Below are 19266 nucleotides of genomic sequence, written 5' to 3' on the forward strand. Positions count from 1 at the left end.
TTTTCCTAGGTCTGTGTCCTCAAAGAGTGGGTTTGCTCCCCCAGAGAGTTGCCAGTAGCAGCGGGTATGTTTGGGATGTTTCTGTGTGTGTTGTGTTTCAGTTTGGACTCACTAGCTTGAGTACACGGGTGCACAGCCCTATCCTTAGGGGCTCATGATCTAACATGTATGCATATATAGTGCTACCTAGTCCTTCCGTCAGAAAGATCTGTACAGCTTTGTCTCTGCTGCTCCTAGATTTTTAGAGTTTTAGCTCTTGAAAGAAATTTAGAAATACCCTTTCCTAGAATCAGATGAGAAAACTGAGGCATGGAAAGACGTGACTTGTCAGTGGTGATGTGCGCAACTACCCAGCTGAGGCTCTTCTCACCGCACGATCCTGTGCCCCCACGTGTCAACAGCCACCACTTTATCCCTTCCATCCCTGACTGCTGTCCTGGACGTTGCTCGGAGCCTTGGGAGGCTAGGGGGACCGGGGTAGATCTGTCTCTTCAGGAGATCTTGGCTGCACTTGCCCATCTTGGGGGCCATAGGCTCCTCCTCTCCTGTGTTCTCACACCTCCCTCCCTCACCCTCCACCTGCCAGTGCTCTGAGATGCGTAATGCCAGGGCGACCCAGCCACCTGGTCAAGCAGGGGCACACGTACATGCTCAAGGGCAGCCCCTGCTTAGCTGGGCCTTGTCGGGGTTGATCCTCGGGGGATAAGCAGGAGCCCTCTTTACTCCCGGCCCTGACCTTCTGCCCGATGCAGGGCAGCCTCTCCAGGCTTCTTGTGCTCTGCAGAGCCTTGACTCCTGACCTGCTTTGTTTTGGCAGCTCGTGGACGACCGGGCAGAGTTCAGCAAATGGTGGCTGACCGAGTTCAAAACAGTCAAGTTTCCCTCGCAAGGAACCATCTTTGACTATTACATAGACCCAGAGACCAAGAAATTCGAGCCTTGGTCCAAGCTCATCCCCCAGTTTGAATTTGACCCTGAGATGCCTTTGCAGGTGAGTGTGGCTGAGTGACCAAGGACGTGCAGTGTCCCCAGGGTCTGCAGTGGCTCTAGCGGCAGCCCCTTATGGATATCCGAAAGGTTTAACCTCACTAGGAATTAGTCATCCCCAGCTACTTGTCTTTTCAGAGGAAATTATAGGTGCAATGAAGTCACAAGATCTCCCAAAGCCTAGGTAACTTAATTACCAGACCCCCACAGGCATCCTTGGAGGAGAAGGAGGACGGCCAGGGCAGAAGATTCTAAAAGAGAGGCCACAGGGAGGCAGACAGCGCTAGCAGAGGGGGAAGGGCCTGCTCTCTACCCAGAGCATGAGTTAGTAGGAGGGTCTCACTGGGTATTAGGGGGGTCCTCCTCCCCGGGGTAGTGAGCTCCCCGACCCCAGAGGGATTCCCTCCCCTGAAATGCTCCGGAACACTCTGCCAGCATCTGTTTCTCCCACAAGCCCCCGACACACTCATCCTGTTCCCGCTCCAGGCCTGCTTGGTGCACACGAGCGAGACCATCCGAGTGTGCTACTTCCTGGAGCGGCTCCTGGCTCGGCGGCGGCCGGTCATGCTGGTAGGGACCGCGGGCACTGGCAAGTCGGTGCTGGTGGGAGCGAGGCTGGCCAGCCTGGACGCCGAGGAATACCTGGTGAAAAACGTGCCGTTCAACTACTACACCACGTCGGCGAGGCTGCAGGGTCAGTGTTACCGAATACATCAGTAAATCGTGTGAATCGGTCCCGCTGCTCACTGCTTACGAAATCAATTACATACTTGCAAATGGTATCAATAGAAGAAATAGGTGCCTTTAATCAGAATGCTGGCAATCTGAGGAGATGGTGGCCTCAGCGTCCTCCAAAAACCATCTCCCAAGATTCTGCTCAGCCATGAAACTTTTTAAAGAGACAGAGAGAAGTAATCTCAGTTAATCACTGAGATGGGGGTCAGAGTCCTCGCCGTCCCCCACTGTGTGCAGGCTTGTCGACGCCTTGTGATCCTCCTCTAGACGTTATCTGTTCACACAGTTTGGTCACACAGTTTATTTGCGAGATGACTGAAGGGGAAGCCAGGGGAGAGATCTGGTCATCTGTTAATTACTTATTCTCCATTTCTACTTCTTTGATCTAAGGGAAGAGCTGACGGGTTAGGCAAGGCATTGTATGGTTACAAGATTTGAAAGCGGTTCTTGGGTCAGAGGTGAGTAGAGTATGGGGGCGCCTGGTTTAAAAGTTAGTTTTGCAATATTGATTTGCTCAAGTGACAGGAAAGGGGCTTCCTGCTGAGAGCGGTTTCCTGCAAGGAGCTGCTTACATAAGGGGCCCGGGGGGCGTGGGGGGGGGGTGTCTGAGTGTCCACTCCTCCTAGCGGAGCTGGAGCTGGAGCAGAAGTCAGGCACCTCCCAGGCGTGACTCCCAGAGGCAGCACTGTTCATTCCCCTCCCACTCCCCTTCTCTCCTCTCCCCTCCCCTCTGTGTCCCACTTTCCAGCACCCTTAGCAAGGTCCCCTTTCCCATCCTTTCTCCCTAAGTGCCTCCCTGGCCTGCTAAATTCCCCCAGGGCGGGATTTCAACACAGTACAGGTCAGCACCTTGATGACAAAGAAAACAGAAAACCCATTGGAAGATTTCCATGGGCTTGTAGACTTCTGGCAGCAGATGTGCCTCTAGAGATCATTTTATTCACCCCTCATACCTCATAGATGGGGAAACCAAGGCTCAGGAAAAAGTACGTGGTTGCCCAAGGTCACCATCAAGTGGCAAGGCTGGTGTGGCACATCCAGTCTGCTGACCACATGGAGCGTGCATTTCACTGGGAGTTTACATGTTGGGCTCCCGAGGGGACATGGGTCCTCAGGGTGTGGCTTCAGGGTCCAGGGCTCACTGCATAAGATGTTTCCCCCTCGCCACCCACTTTCTCCTTGACCTTCACCTACTGTCAGTTCTCCTTTTGTATAGAAACACTCATCACATTAACCCTAGAAACAGCCTCCTTTTGAAGAAGTGCCCAAGCCAACCTCCCAACAAAAGGAGGGGAGTGACAGGGCTGGGGAGGAGCCCTGCTCTCACCCCTCACAGTGTAACAGCCTTGCCCCACTCTCTGTCCCTCCGCCCGGGCTTTCCCACGTGAGACCACGTGCATCCCCACCCCTAGAATGCACAGTCCACTAAAAACGAGGAGCTCGGCCTATGGGCTGTTTGCAGATTGGAAAGTTATAAGCCAAGCTTATACATGAGAGTGAACCTGCTCTGGTCCTTCTGTGGCCCTGCCCAGTGTGAACCACAGAGAGTCAACCTCGTGGTGCTGCCAGCACTGTGCTTTCCCCAGTTCCCACGTGAGACAACAGCTCACTCCCCACCTTCTTTCTGCACCACTTTGCCAGCTCTTCCAGGGATGGGATCCAGCCAGCTCCTCATGCTAGTGGGGGCTGCACTGTCTCTACCTCTCACAGCAGGTTAGCGCCTGAGGCTTGTGAATGGAAGTTAAGGTCGTCCCCCACCCCCCCCTCAGAGACAGGGAGACTTCACCTCTTTGTCAAATCAGCCTCTGGGCTTCATCCCCTGCTGGGCTGGTAAAAGTTTCACACCTTCGGTCCCAATCTAGCAAGTGACTGGATAACAAGACAAACTGAAGTGATGGAGACTTGTATCAGAACGTCACTAGTTTGTCCATGATGTGAGCATCTTCTGTTTGAGAAAGAACACTCCGATTTTTTTCTGCTCTTCACAATGTGAGCAGTTATAGACATGATATACTTTTAAATTTAATTGTTTTCTTAAGTCTACACAATCAAGCCCTGGTCTGTGTGTTTACCAGTTTCTGATGTGTAAATACTCCCACCATGACCAATTTCAGGCAACCCCCACCATGTCCGTGAACATGGAGTTGGGAAGAGAAGCACAGCAGAGCACCATGCATCCTATTTCCGCTCTGCAGATTCAGTAGGTGGACGTAACCTCAAGAGCACAGATAATGGTAAAATGTAGTCAAATAATTTGCACATGATGAGGTTTGAATATTCATTACCTTTGTTTTTAATATAATTTACTTACTTGTAAGTTTATCTAATTTATGTTTTTAAATAATGGCTGTGTTGAGCCACCAGCTTACTAAGTTCCCTGTTTTAACCATCAGCTCTCAAGAGGCAACTCCAGCAAACCACTAACTTCATCTTGACTCCGTGACACCTCAGCCACCATCAAGCCACACAATGTCATAACCTTCCACCATGGCCTGGCACCGTCACGTTCACACCCGGCAGTGGTCATAAGCAGACTTCACATGCCTGGCTGGTTCACATCCTAACACTGTTTTGCTACTGAACATATATACCTCTATGCTTACTTGCAAGCCTTGAGTCCAGTGACTGATCAGATTATCAGGTCTGCCCACTCTTACTACTACTATAACTACACTGATAATGGTAATAAAAACTGATATTATCAAACATGCACCAGGGATGTGTCAGGAACTAACCCGAGATTAGCCTTTTACACGTTTTTAAATCATTTAATCTTGTACAACCTTGGAAAGTATTTGTATAACCCCCATGTTATAGATGAGAATACCAAGGCACAGAGAAGTTAAATAAGCTACTCAAGGCTACACAGCAAGTGTGGTGGACCAGGGTTTGAACTCAGACAGTCCGACTTCAGATCCTGTGCTCTTAACCATTAGGCTATACTACCTCCCTGATAAGAAACACTTTGGAAACTGAAATAAATATTTGATAATATTACTCTTATTATTAGTGGTACTGTTTGAGTAGTCTAGAGAAATTGTTTTCTAGAGTCCTGTTATAATGATTTTATAATGTAAAAAAATACTTTAAGCAGAGAGTGAAAATTCATAGCCAAGGAAAAGGAGATGAGTATCATACTCTTGACTCTGAAAAACACTGGATTCCCTTACTTGGAGCCTCCCACCCATTACCTTAGTCACGGTCCAAACAAGTGTTCTTATTTGGCTTCTTGGCTGAAAACATTTTAGAAGCAACAAAACGGCAGGGAAAAGGGTGCTACCAACAATTAGAAAAGTGGGAGCAAAGAGCCTGGTATCCAACAGGAAATAGAAAACATAAAAAAGGAGGTGCAGGAACCCAAAGGGTAGCTGCTCTGGCATCAGAAAAGTGGCAAACTGTCCCACCCACATCAGGAGCCCATCACTCTTTTGAAGCCCAACATTTTCATTGCTGTTTGTACTTAAGACCCTTGGAATTAAGAGAAGATTCAATGTGATGTGGTGTAGTCTGCTTTAAAGGCCGGATAGTACACCCAGACAGATGTGCAAAATGTGTGTTTATAATGTGTCTGTCATGTAAAAGATGGGAAATAGCCTAATTATCCATTTGATGGAATGCTAAGCATCATTACAAAGAATGAGGAAAGTCTGTATGAATTGAGTTGGAACCATTTCCAAACTCTTTATTGAGTGAGAAAAGCAAGATACAGAACAGTGTATATAGTATGCTCCAAAGTATATCTTGTTTAAAAAGAGATATATAAAAATTTGCATATATATATATATATACACACACACACACACACACACACACACACACACACTCATACATCTATGCTTGTATGTACTAAGAATATCTCCAGGAGGACACACAAGAAACAACAGTTGCCCCTGGCAAGGGGAACTGGATGCTAAGAGTGGGATGGAGAATGACTTAAACTTTTTAAAAATCATGAAATATTTCAAGCATGCAGAAAAGTACAGAAAATAGTGTAACAGATGCCCATGTACCCACAACCAAGATTTCACAGATGTTAACATTTTGTCATTTTGCTATGGATCTTAGCATTTTAAGTACAGCCAACATACCACCCCCATCCCTTCCTCTGTCTTGCCCCTCATTAACCGGACTAGGACCACTAGAGTTGATGTGCATTACTCCAAATTTACGCTTTTGATACATATATGTACCCATAAAATACACCATGTTGTTGTGTGTATTTAAATTTTAAATATGTATCATACTGTAACTTCTTTGGTAACTTGCTTTTTTCATCATTGTCTGTTTTAATGCATGCAGAACTTTTTCACTGGTTTTTCACTGCTGCATAGAATTCCCTTGTGTGAGTAAATCACAGCTCATTTATCCGTTTTCCTACTAAAAGACAGCATAATTTTTTAACATTTTTCCTTTTAAAAAACATTTTTTGAGTTATAATTGACGTACAATACATGGCACACATTAAAGTATACAATCTGATACATTTTGAAATATTTACCCATCATGAAACCATCACTACAATCGAAATAATGAATACATCCATCACCTCCGTGAGTCCCTCACCTCCCTTGGTAATCCCTCCCTCCCTCCCAACCCCCCCACCCTGTCCTGTGCCTAAGGCAACCACTGGTCTGTTTCTGTCACAATAGGTTAGTTTGCATTTTCTAGAATTTTATGCAATGGAATCATCATACAATAGGCCCTCTTTTTTGTCTGGGTCCTTTCACTCAGCATGATTTTGAGATTTATCCCTGTTGTTGAGGGTACAATAGTTCATTCTTTTCATTCCTGAATAGCAAGATAAAATACGTAAAACACTCAAAATGATTCCTAGCATACAATAAGTGCTCAGTAAATGGAAGCTGTTATTCTAACAATATTAAAATCCTTCTCAAATTTAAAAATCTATAAATATTATACAATAATCTCTAAGCCCCAACTGCCAAACAAAAGGAACACAAGCAAACCCCTTTTGCTTGCAAAAGGCTTTTAACATAAACTATGCTAAAACAAAAATAATGTTTTTGGAAAAAATGTTCCAGCTTTCACATGGACAGTAGCTTCACCGCAGCATGTCAGTTCACTGAGGTCTCCAGGGGGGTGTTCTGCAGCTCACTCGTCCTGCTAGTCCATTGAATGCCATTTTTCTCAAAATCAGATGTTCTTTTATAGAGAAGGCAGCTGCCTGATATTCCCTGCATCTCTCCTCTCTTATTGCATCCAGCTCTGGGGTCTCCACTGAGTACTTTTCTAAACTCAGTTTCAAAATTCCTTTAAATGCAAATGCAGGTTGTGTTTCAAGGCATTCACATTGCTCACCAGTGCGGATAGCACTTGCTTTATTTGAAGTTTATACTCTGCCAAACCACTGTATTATCAGTAATGCTTTTGACTGCAAGCAGCAGAAAATCTGATGATAGTGACATAAACAGAGATTCTTTTTTCATGCAACAAGAAGTCTTGAGGTATGCAGTTGCTAATGCTAAATCAATGGTTCAATGATATTGAGGCTATAGTAACTATTAGTCTCTTAGATGGTCCCTCAGGGTAGCAGAGTGGCTGCTGCTCCGGCCATCACATCTGCATTCCAAATGGAAAAAATAGATAAAGGGAAGAGTTGGTGCCCATGTCAGGAAATGATAACTCTCCAGGAACCCCACTGACTTATGTGTGTGTGTTACTGTTCAGAACTGTGTCACATGGCCGCCCCAGCTGGAAAGTGGCTAAGGAGAAGGAAGTAGGAAATGGTGTCCATCACGAATCTGATGATCTTTATTTTTACAAGATGAGAAAATGAGGCTTTGGAGGTGTTAAGGGACTTCCCTCAAAGTCACACAGTGAGTTAATAGCCAGGCTGTCTTATTTCATTGAGCTACAGTGTCCATCCACTTTGATAAGACAGTAAGTCATGCATCTAAATTTCCATAATAGAATGCCAACTTTGCTTCCGTTCATCTGATATCTGGAGCACATGGACGTCTCTGCCTTTGACAGTAAATAAAATAGGGCCTTCACGTGGTCATTGAAACTCTCAGACTTCACTTGATCACTCACCAGCAGCTGCACAAATCACAGATTAATAACACTGACACCTTGGCTGAGAGAGGCAGATCTCTGTTCCTCCAGCTGCTCTAAATGCCACAGATGCAGTTGCACTGCTTTCTTTCCCTTTGCTGAGTTACCATTTAATGATCCACCCTTTGGTGTTGATTGAAAGTTAGGACAATAAAAGATAATTTTCAGGGTTTTTTAATATCTCCATGCCCATTTTGCAGCATGATACACCTTTTGTAAGTTTCCACGATATATGCCTTTTAGAATTGAGTGCCTGAAAAGTTTTTTCATACAAAAGTAGAGATGGGTTTATACCAGTGATCTGGGGTGACATGGTTACTGTAATTAAACACAGATCTAGTTCTGAGCTTTCAAGGAGGCAGTTCATAAAGGACAATGTGACCATTTTTATTTGGTTACAGTAACTATGTCATCCCTGATTACTGGTACAAGTAAGTTTCTTCTATATTGTTTTGGAATCCCTTTTTAGCCTTTATTTTAATTGGTCTATTTTATGTCTGTTGAAATAACTTAAGCCTTTTCTCATTCATTTTGAAAATATAAGGAATTTTTAAAACTAAAAGAATTTGCAATGACCCATAAGACAGTTTAGAAAGGGAAAAGGAGGGGTGAAGAACTGGGTCACAGCATCACTGGGCTTATATTTGCAGTGTGAAGCGAGTGAGCCAAAATGAGGCTCCTCACAGTCCTGAATTCTCCTGCCATCCAACTGCGATTTGAAGTATTAGTTCAACAAATATTTGAGTGTGTAATTACGCTAATTAGATAGGAGCTCAGGTGTCTGAGTCCTTGTGTAAAACAAATCTCCGTCACCTATTCATTAAACGTTTAAGGTTGGACAGGACCTTAAAAAAGATCTGATCAAACTCTCGACCTCAAAGGAGCATTACGTTATCACAGATAGACAGCTCTCACCACTTGCCTGAATATCTTCCAAAAAGGAGATGACACAAAATTAAACCATCAAAGACCATCTAGTGGGCAAGACACTCTACTTGGAATGGGGGGAGGGGGTTTCAAAGTATAAGGAAATTGAAAACAACATGTTTCATACTATAGGGAAACCATTCCATAAACTTTGGCACCTCCAAATTATAGAACACAATGCAGCAATTAAAAATCATGTTTTGGGAGGTTAGGTATTATCATATAAAGAGGTTTACAATATGAGAAATGAAAACAACATATACAGGCAGAAAATACAGTATAATTCCAATTTTGTAAAGGAAAAAATCTAACAGAGCAAATAGACTAGAATGAAATACACCAAAATATTGAAAGTAATGCTTACTGCTAGGTGATAGAATTATGGGCAATTTTCATTTTCATCTTTATGATTTTCTATGCTTTTCAATTTTTATATAATGAATATGTATTATTTTATAATCATGTAAAGTATGTTATTTTTTGAAAGAATAAATGAAAAGCCCTTACAATATAACTGAAACATCTTAATGTGAAAAATTGGATAATATGAAAGGAAAATAGTTCAAACACAGATACACAAATCATGTCAGTGCAAAGTCAGACACAGTTAATTATTAATGATCTCTGTCAAAAACATGGTCAGGCAATGAGTTAACTAAACCTGGGATTTCTGAAGGGCGGAAGCCAGGTCGTAGTAAAGTTTAAGCAGTACTTTGCTGTGGTGGTTCCATAAGATGCCATAGTCAGGCAGACCTGGGTTAGAATCCTGGCTTTGCCCTCAGTAGCTGTATGACCTTGGATAAAGTCCTTTTATTTCCCTAAAGCTCAGTTTTCTCATTTGTTGAAAGAAGTTTTTAAAGGTGATGACAGTGCATGCTAGGGCTGCTCTGAGGGGTCAGTGATATGGTCCTCCTTACAAAGGTCCTCCTTACATCAAGTCCTCCTTACAAAGCCAGGTCCCTGGTGATGCTCTGTGAGTGAATGAATGCACGGCTCTGGCGCTCAGAGACTGGAGGAATCGTGGGACTGCAGTGGTCAAGGAAGCCCTGGACAAGGGTTGGGACATCAGGGTTCACAAGCCCTCTCTTCCCCAGTGATACGAGAGAAGCACTGAAATGAGTATCAACAGCCCTGGGTTCTAATTCCAGCACAGCATTTAGCCTGCCTTAGCCTCTGTTTCCTTAGTTACAAAGAGGGGAGGATAAGTCTTTCTTTGCCTATTCATGGAGTTTGTTATCATAATGAAAGTCATTCATTCATTCATTCTTTAATAATTTTTTGAATACCCTCCTTTGTGCTAAATAGTATTCTAGGTGCTGGGGTTATGACAGTGAGAAAAACAGAGAAAGATTCCTGGCCTTGTGGAGTTTATGATGTGGAGGAAGGGAGATTAATAAACAAGATGAACAAGAAAGATATAGAGGATATTAAGTGGTAATAAATGTTACGGGAAAAATGAAGCAGGGGCAGGGAATAGGAGGTGGGGTTTTAATTTGGGCTTGAGTGCCAGGAAAGGGCTTGCTGACAAGATGGCATTTGAGTACGTAAACGTATAATGGCAGTGAGGGAGCAAACTTCTGGCATTTGGGAGAAGAGGATTGCAGCCAGAGGAAGCAGCCAGAGCAAAGGCCCCGAGGCTGTGAGTGACTAGTGAGTCAGAAGCAGGGTGGCTGGAGCCGAGGGAGTAAAGAGAGGAGCAGTGGCAGAGAAAAACCGAGATGCGTGGTTTCCCAAGTAACCAGACTGGCTTTTGCTCCAAGTGAGATGGGACACCACCCGAGGGTTTTAACCAGGGGACTGGCACGGTCTGATTTACATCTTACAAGAATACCCCTGTCTGCTGTCTTGAGAATATAGCGTAAGGATCTAGGGCAAAAGCAGCCAAGACCATTTGGGAGGATGTCACAGTCACCAGGTGAGAGCCTCAGACAAGGATGGTGGCAGTGGAGACAGTGAAATGAGGTAACAAACAGGAACCCACTTTGAAAATGAAGCAGCTCTTCAGTGCACAATGGTGGTGAAACGGTGCAGGAGGGATGGTGTGAATAAAAACACGGGGCAGCTGCTGCTCCTCCATGTGGCCACAGGCCGACCGCCCAGCCGTTCCCGACGGAGAAATGCAGTAAGACTGCACAGGTGAGCTCCAGGGCTGGGTACGGCCTTGTGTGCAACAATGCAGAACCCGGAAAGTTGGTGGGAGGGTCACATTTCTTGATATGTCTCATTCGTTTAGTGCCTTCAACATCAACATTTTTGCTGAAATGTAAACCCACTTTTGCTCCTCCAGTTCTACCTGGAAGCAAAAGGACTCACTACCATTCCATCCTAGGTGGGACTTGGGGCAGAGCTCGGCCAGGAAGGGCTCCAGCATGGTGTGCCTTTCCTAGGGAGACCTCTCTTTCTCTGGAGTACTTGACGTCATCCGTCTGAGATAATCCCGTGCATTCCAAGCCCACTTCTTGTTAGCTGCTGTGCTTTTCTCCTCAACAATCCTTGAGAAGCGTAAAAAGCTTAATCAGCCCAAATTACAGGGTCTGCTTAATTCCAGGAGTTGATGTGAATATCATTGCTTTGGGAGGAGGAGAAACAAGTCTTCCTAAGGAGAGAATTTCCTATTAGAAGGACTGTTCTCAAAGGCATGTCCTTGACAGCCCATTAATTATATTTCATTTTGACAGATCTCATATATAGTTGTTATATCTTAAGGGGGGGAAGAAGGTGTTGGGTGATTAATTGGTTGATAGTGTATGTTAATTGCATGCTAATTAAATTTAAATTTAATTCATATTTGGAACACTTAATTTAACTCAGGACCAGAAAATTGGAATATTCAAGCTTCTTGAAGGAACTTGTCTTTCTATCTGTCACCTTCATATGTCTGTTGACACCTCCTCCTTGTTTACAAACTTGTTTTTCAAGAAAAGGAATCAGATGGTTCTTAGAGCCTCCAGCGGTAATAGTAATGGTTCTTGCAATACATAAATATTTAATTGCTTTATTGAAAAAAATACATGTATCTCCAGCCTATTACTTAAATTTGCTCTAAACAAGTCCTGTCAGGCTGGAAAACCGTGCTCTTTGATTGCTTCCCTCTGGCTGGGTAATTGAAGAAGCAGCTCCAGGAGAGAGTCTGTACTTGGTTTCCAGAAAGGCACTGAAGATGATCTGATACCTGAAGGCAGAGGGGCTCTGTTCATGATACTGGAAGCTTCTGGGAAATTCTCTGGGGCTCTTGTTTCTGCTCTCGCTCAGGGAACCCCAGCAGGTGAACTCTCTGAGAATACTGTTGACAGAATATCCGGTGTTTCCTCTCTTGTAGCCCAGGGGTGGAAGGAGCCTCCTCCCAGCCCCGGGATGGGCTGCTCCCCTGCTGTCTTAGGTGGAGAAGGCAGGTCTACCCAGGATCTGGTTGTCTGCAGACTTCCTTGGGGGTAGAGTACTAGGCCTTGGGACTTCTGTTTCCAGTCTACAAACAAAGAAAGTGGACCGCAAGTGTGGTAGAAGGGACATGGGCTTTGAAGTTTAACTGGTTTGGATCTGTATCCTGGCTCTACCTTAGAAGAGTTAATTCATTCTTCTGAGTCTCGGTTCTGTCACCTATAAAAGGGGTGATAGTACTAATCTTGTAGCAGTGTTGTAAGGATTCAGTGAGACCATAAATGTCTGTAAAAACCTAACAGAGGGACTTCCCTGGCAGTCCAGTGGTTAAGACTCCATGCTTCCAACATAGGGGGCACGGGTTCCATCCTTGGTCGGGGAACTAAGACCCCGCAGGCTGCACAGCGTGGCCAAAAAAAAAAAAGACAAACCCTAACACAGTGCGCAGTCAGATGTTCGAAGCCTGGGCACTGCTGTCACCACTCCTGCCTGGTCATCGGCCGCCTTCCCTCTGGCCCTGTAGAACTGCCGGCTGCTGGGAGCAGCTCTTGTTGTTTGCACGCTACACCATGGCTTGTCCTTTACATTGGACTGTCTTAGAACTGGCATCTGAGCTTTGAACCTCCTTCCCTCACTCATTGGCTCTCCCCTCAGCTGTCCTGGAGAAGCCTTTGGAGAAGAAAGCGGGCAGAAATTACGGCCCCGCGGGCAACAAGAAGCTTATCTATTTCATAGATGACATGAACATGCCTGAGGTGGACGCCTACGGGACTGCACAGCCCCACGCCATCATCAGGCAGCACCTGGATTACGGCCACTGGTAAGAGCGCACATAAAGGGACTCGGCCGGGTGGGGAGCAGGTCCAAGGCCGATCGCTGTCGTGTTGCTGGAGCTGCAGACCTCAGCTCAGCTCCAGCACCAGATGAGAATCTCGCCACAGCAAACCGAGTCCCTCATGGGATTCTGTTTCCTGAGTGCTCTTCCTTCCAACAGGGAACTGAGACCCACCGGAAGAGGTTGGTCAGAGAAGGCACCGAGCTCTCACTTAAGGAAAAACGTCTACTTTCTTCCTCAATGTTCATCTCTAAAACTGCCTTCTCCAAGCTCCCAAAGCAGAATTAACCAGTCCTCCTCCCCCCCATCCACCCTCCGTCTGTGGTCCTATCGCAGTGAGCAGGGCCTTCGCTGAGAACAGCTAACATTCTGTATAGTGCACGTGTGTTTGCGGGTCTTAATAGCCTTTGTCTTTTCAGAGCATCTCACAGGCTCTGATGTTATCTCCTGCAACAGAATAGTTTTTAATGGCAAAAGGTCTAAACTTGCCAGAAAGAAAACAGCAAGTCAGTGATTTGAGATAACTCTGGCTCACCTTCCTACCTCACACTGAATCTACTGCTGAGAAAGAGCAGGGAGGGCCAAGAGGGAATTCAGAGAGAGGAATTACAGTTATGACGACAGTCACCCGAGTTGCCTTTCATTCATTCCTAAGGTCTTTGTTGGACGCATGCCATGGACCGCCATCCACAATCTCCACACCAGTATTCGAGCAGCTGAAGTCTCCTGGAAAAAATCAGGCTGCTTATTGAATAGTTTTACTTTAGATTCATGGTCACAAACCTTCAATGGGAAGCAGAAACTTCCTGGAAATTCTACTATATTGCCTTCATATGTTTACATTTCCACCCTCCAAAATGTCTACTTCATGCCTTCTCCTCTCTCCTCAAACTTCCCACCCGACCTCAGCTGATGGTCACTCCTCTGTCCACTATGATTAGGGTTTCTATTTCCTCCACTTTACTGAACTGTTCCTGCTCAACTAACTGTATCTTTATTGTGAAATCCAACAGACCCCGTTGGGTCACCATCTTTCTTATCTTCTCTGCTGCACTTGATGTGGTTGACTGCTCTGTCCTGTTGGAAATACTGGCTTTCTTTGCTTTCCGGATACTACACACCCTTGATTTCCTCCTACCTCTTTGACCATCTTTGTGGTCTCTTCTTCCTGCGCTACTTCCATGGATGTTGTATCCCTTAGGAATTTGTCCTAAGCTCTTGTCTCTTCTCAGTTTCTACCAATGTATCTAGACTGTTTTTTACCCCCCAAACACATGAGTGATCGGGCACATCCCAGCTCACCTTGACGGCACACTTACCTGCTTCTGCCCTCACTCAACTCTCGTCCATGGTTTCTGACTATTCCAGGTATGATCGAAACAAACTGTCCCTAAAGGAAGTCATGAATGTCCAGTACGTTTCCTGTATGAACCCCACCGCGGGCAGCTTCACCATCAACCCACGGCTTCAGGTACAGGAGGAACTGTGACCCTGGGGTCCTAAACACCACCTTCCAGGCTGATGTCACTGGACTATGTGTGATAATTGGCCCCTCCCCTGTCCAGCCTCTTCAAGTGGTAAAGCATACAGGATGCTGACTCGCATTTCCAGGGAGACAGAAAAACCCCTAGACCCAGAGTTCTGAAGCTTTTTGAGCCAGAAGGAATCAGGGTTCATCTAATTCAACTTGGTCTTCAGGTTGAGAGAACTTCAGATAGGTGAATGGCCCTCCCAAGGTCATGTGCATTCTCAGGAACACATTCAGATTTGGACTCAGATTCCCAGAGTCCAAGTTCCATTCCCTTCCTGCTACACCATGCTGACGTCTTTGACCAGAGGTCCAAAACCCATTAATCATTTTAGGTTCAACCTAAGTTTGGGTTTAATGTGAGAAATTACATTCTGTGGCCAGAATGTAGAATTCAAAGCCCTTCTAAGAATTCTTCACCGTCTTATCCAAATCCTGAAGAGGTGACTTCTATCCTGTGACCACGATGTCTAACTCGTGGCCTCCTCCACGTGCCTCTGCTCCCCTGTCCAGCGTCACTTCAGCGTGTTCGCCGTCTCCTTCCCGGGAGCAGACGCCCTGTCCTCCATCTACTGCACCATCCTGACTCAGCACCTGAAGCTTGGGAACTTCCCGGCACCACTGCAGAAATGCGTCCCCCAGCTGACCCGTCTGGCCCTTACCTTCCACCAGAAGATCGCCACCACGTTCCTCCCCACAGCAATCAGATTCCATTACATCTTCAACCTCAGGGACTTGGCCAACATTTTCCAGGTGAGTCCATCGGCTGCAAGACACACTAGGAGGCTTAGCCATGATCCTGTCCCCTCCATTCTTTGCCAAACTCTCAGGCAAAGGCACAGTTCACACAGAGTGACGAATGTACGAGTAGACAGAGTGCTGTGGGGTCCGTGAGGGTCTATTCAACATAATAGAATTCTCTTTGCCCATTAACTTACTTCTTGGTAAGCAGAGTGTATTTATTTCTGAGTTGGTTCCTTCGGGCTGGAGAAGGCTCAGCATTTTGGAGGTAATGTCATCTAATGGTTCCAACATGCCTAGAAAAGAAAGTGACACAGAAGAAAGCGAAAAAACTACTTTGCAGGCCCTGGTGGTACACCCATCATTCTTGGGATGAAAAATAACATCCCCTAAACCACGCAGGATAGCTCTGCTTCCTAAAGAAGCCATGTCATACTATTCCGAAGACGCCATCCGCCAGCCACTGGGATGCGTCAGTCCTAAAAATTCCAGGTTATTTTCCAGGTCAGAGCCATTTCAGATCCTTCCAGCTGCTCGTCTGAATAGCGGTGGCCTGTGTCTGCCTGGTGCTTCCGGTTGCTTGCCCCTTCACTATCAGAACCTCCAGAGGGCAATGCAGCAAACGCAGCCCCCTCTTCCCCTTGGCCGGGTACCGCACCCTCTTGTGATGGCTCCACAACCCTCCCATCCTGGATGAGAATCTGCAGAAACTGCTTTGCAGAGAGACCCCTCTCCAGGAGAGTTCTGAGCCACTATTGAGGGAGAGTGCCTTTTATCCCAAGCAGAGGCCACATCTGTAGGGAAATAGCAGCATGATCAGGGAGTGAGGCATGACCCTCTGTGGGGAGCACATGTGTTTGGGGTTAATTACACTACCTGTGCAGGTAGGACTCTGGGGAACCTCAGACTAGCAAAGGTCCAGACTCTGAGGCCATAGAGCCTGCAGGTTCCACGGTCAAAAGAAGCAGAAACCCACTAAATATTAGTTCAAAGATCCAAGAGTGGTGCTCCCAAAGAGCTTACCTGGAGGGTGGACCACAGCCCCACAGCCAGGGTGAGTCTCTGAGAGCTCCTGTGAGCTGGCTCAGGACAGCGCTCCTGGGCCACGTGCCTCCCAAACGTTAACTCAGCTACAAATGAGGAAACACACCCGCAGAGCTTACACAGCCAGCCAGGGAAGGAACCAGAATAGAACCTAGGTCTTTCAGGTTCCTGGCCAGAACCCCTTTCCACCGCGCCATTCTGTCCTTCTCACCCGTTCTTTCTACGAGGAGAACAGCATAAGACAGTTAAGGCAGCAAGAAAGACTCAGCTCCAAGCCTGTAAAACCCACAGCTCCGTGGCCCTCGGACCTGGATGGTGGCAAAGTTTGTGCATTCCCACCCTTATCTCCCATTTACTGAGTATTAATTGAGAAAGACTTTTTTTTTTTTTTTTTTTTTAAATCACACAAGCCGTCTCTGAAATCTCACTGCGACAGGATGAGCTGGGGGCGTCCCCGTGTGCATCTTCCAGATGAGCAAAAAGCAGTTGAGCCATTTGATCAAATTCACGCTGCCCGTAGTGGCAGAACTAAAGGGGAAAGAGGCGTTCGGTCTCCCTCACACGAAGCGCCAGCCCAGCTCCTGCCTGGACAGCACCTTGTCACCTGTGTGACCTGAGATTCATACTCATGACAACTCTTTGGGATACACGTTATTATCCCAATTTAACAGAGGCTCGGAGAAGTTGCCAGCTGGTAGATGACGGCATGAATGGCCATGGAGGTAGAAAACTACCCACCGTGTTAGTGGAATAACAAGCAGGTGGAAGCAGACAGTGACGTGGAGAGGTCGCGAGCAGCGAGATGGGGGAGGGAATTTGAGAACAGAGGGGATCCTTGTAAAAAGTCCGCCTTCAGTCTGTCATAAAGCTGGCATTTATTGAGCCAGTCCTACACCCTCTGCACCTATTAGCTAATAATTTAATCCTCACAACAACCATATCAGGTAACATACTGATCATTTCCAATTTAGAAATGACAAAACCGTGCTACAGACAAATCAAGTAGCTTGAGTATGTTTAGCATAACTGGTAAACAGAAGCCTCATGTCCCAAAACTAGGGGGGTCAGCTCTACTGTGCCGGGAATTCGGGGCGGCAAGCACTTCCTCAGGAAGCAGGGCTCTGGTCCAGCCTGTCTTAGTGGCAACCGTGCAAAGTCAGGGAGGAACCAGGGAGGGGAGATATTGGCATGGGAGGCTAAGTCTGTTCCTTTTCCGGACTCAGGCAGCCTGAGTGGCACCCCCCGGCTCTGTGTCCCAGCCTGGCCTCCCTGCAGCCCGCCAGCTGTCAGCCCCCTGCCCCAGATGGGGGAAAGTGCATCCCTACTGGAGCCCCTGCCTCCCTCCAGCGCCACCCCCCCTCACCCTCCTCCTCCAGAGCCGAGTTTCAAGGCCACAGCTTGGCTACAGCGTCCCCCTCCCGCCCCCTCCGGCCTGCTTGTCTGAAGAAGGCCTGACAGAAGAGCGGAAGAGCGTAAGGGAGGGTGCTGTCCCCGGGGAGACAAGCGCTGCTTGGAGAACACACTGTTTTCCTCCATCCAGCTTGATCCAAGGCTCCATCATCCAGACCTCCTCTGCACTTCGTGCACTCTGTCCAGAATTTGGGCATCAGGACAGGATTTGATAGTGCCCTGAGTAGCAGAAATCATTAACCGTTCCCATCTCAGTGCTACACAGAGCTGTCTAAGACGGTGCAAAGTTTGCTCTTGACGTGCTCTCATCGACTCGGCCCTTAATTGTCAGTCAGCCTGAGTGTTCGGCTGTAACGGGGCTTATACACATCAGCTGATGGCACCCCTCGCCGTAAAACCCAGTCCCTGAGTCAGCCCTCCCGGCAGGGCTTCTTCCCGCCGTCTGCACCTCACACAGGGCTGGTACCTAGGAGACCCGGGAAGGAGACGGGGGCCGAGATGTATGTGTGGGTGGCCCCAAAGGGACCTAATGAGATTTCTTTCTTTTTCTAAAGTAAACTTTTATTAAAGTATAGCATCCAAGTAGAAAAGCACACAGGCCATAAGCATAGAGCTTGGTTAATTGTCACAAAGTCATCACAGCTATGTAACCACAACTCAGATCAAGAAGTACAACATTCCCAGCATCCATGGAACTCTTCCTTTTTCTTTCTTCCATTCACTCTTTTCTCCTCCTTCCAGAGCTAATTACTGTCTTGACTTCTAACACCATAAGTTATTTTGGCCTATTTGAGGACTTTATATAAATGGAATCATATGGTAAATATCCTTTTGTGTCTTTGTTCAATATAACATTTGTACTTATATATACAATCATGTCATTGGTAAAAATGAATCATAGTAACAATTTCTTTCTTTCCAACCCTTAAATCTTCTAATTACTTTTTCTTACTGTGCTAGCTACAGCTGCCACTACAAGGAAGAGAAGAGGTGAGAGTGGCATTTTGCAGCGTTCCTAATTTTAAGGGAAAGCTTTTAATAGTTGGCCATTAAGTGTGATGCTTACTATAGATTTTTGTGGATGCTCTTCACCAGTTGTTTAAGAAAATTTCTTTCTGTTTATAGTTTACCAAGAGTTTTTTTTTTTATCATGAGTATTTGTTGAAACTTAAATGATTTTTCTATATCTGTTGAAATAATTATATCCATTTTTTTCTCCATTTTTTCTGGAAATGGGATAAATTACATTGATTATTATTTTTTTTTAATTAATTTATTTATTTATTTATTTTTGGCTGTGTTGGGTCTTCGTTTCTGTGCGAGGGCTTTCTCCAGTTGCGGCAAGCGGGGGCCGCTCTTCATCGCGGTGTGCGGGCCTCTCACTGTCACGGCTTCTCCCGTTGCGGAGCACAGGCTCCAGACGCGCAGGCTCAGTAGTTGTGGCTCACGGGCTTAGTCGCTCCGTGGCGGGCTTAGTCGCTCCGCGGCTTGTGGGATCTTCCCAGACCAGGGCTCGAACCCGCGTCCCCTGCATTGGCAGGCAGATTCTCAACCACTGCGCCACCAGGGAAGCCCTACATTGATTATTTTTGAATGTTAAATCAAC

General features: G+C 46.2%; 1 protein-coding gene across 1 annotated transcript in view; it reads left to right on the forward strand.

Moving 5' to 3' along the window:
• DNAH9 (dynein axonemal heavy chain 9) overlaps positions 1–19266 on the forward strand; it is a 301732-nt gene that overhangs the window by 157040 nt on the left and 125426 nt on the right. Inside the window, exons 37-41 of the mRNA XM_082373261.1 lie at positions 818–991; positions 1474–1681; positions 12757–12922; positions 14306–14408; positions 14979–15218. Of these exons, the coding sequence (XP_082229387.1) occupies positions 818–991; positions 1474–1681; positions 12757–12922; positions 14306–14408; positions 14979–15218 (891 nt within the window). The remainder of the gene's footprint in view (positions 1–817; positions 992–1473; positions 1682–12756; positions 12923–14305; positions 14409–14978; positions 15219–19266) is intronic.

The sequence above is a fragment of the Balaenoptera borealis genome, assembly GCF_965194805.1.
Source record: "Balaenoptera borealis genome assembly, chromosome: 20".
In the NCBI taxonomy this organism is placed as follows: domain Eukaryota; kingdom Metazoa; phylum Chordata; class Mammalia; order Artiodactyla; family Balaenopteridae; genus Balaenoptera; species Balaenoptera borealis.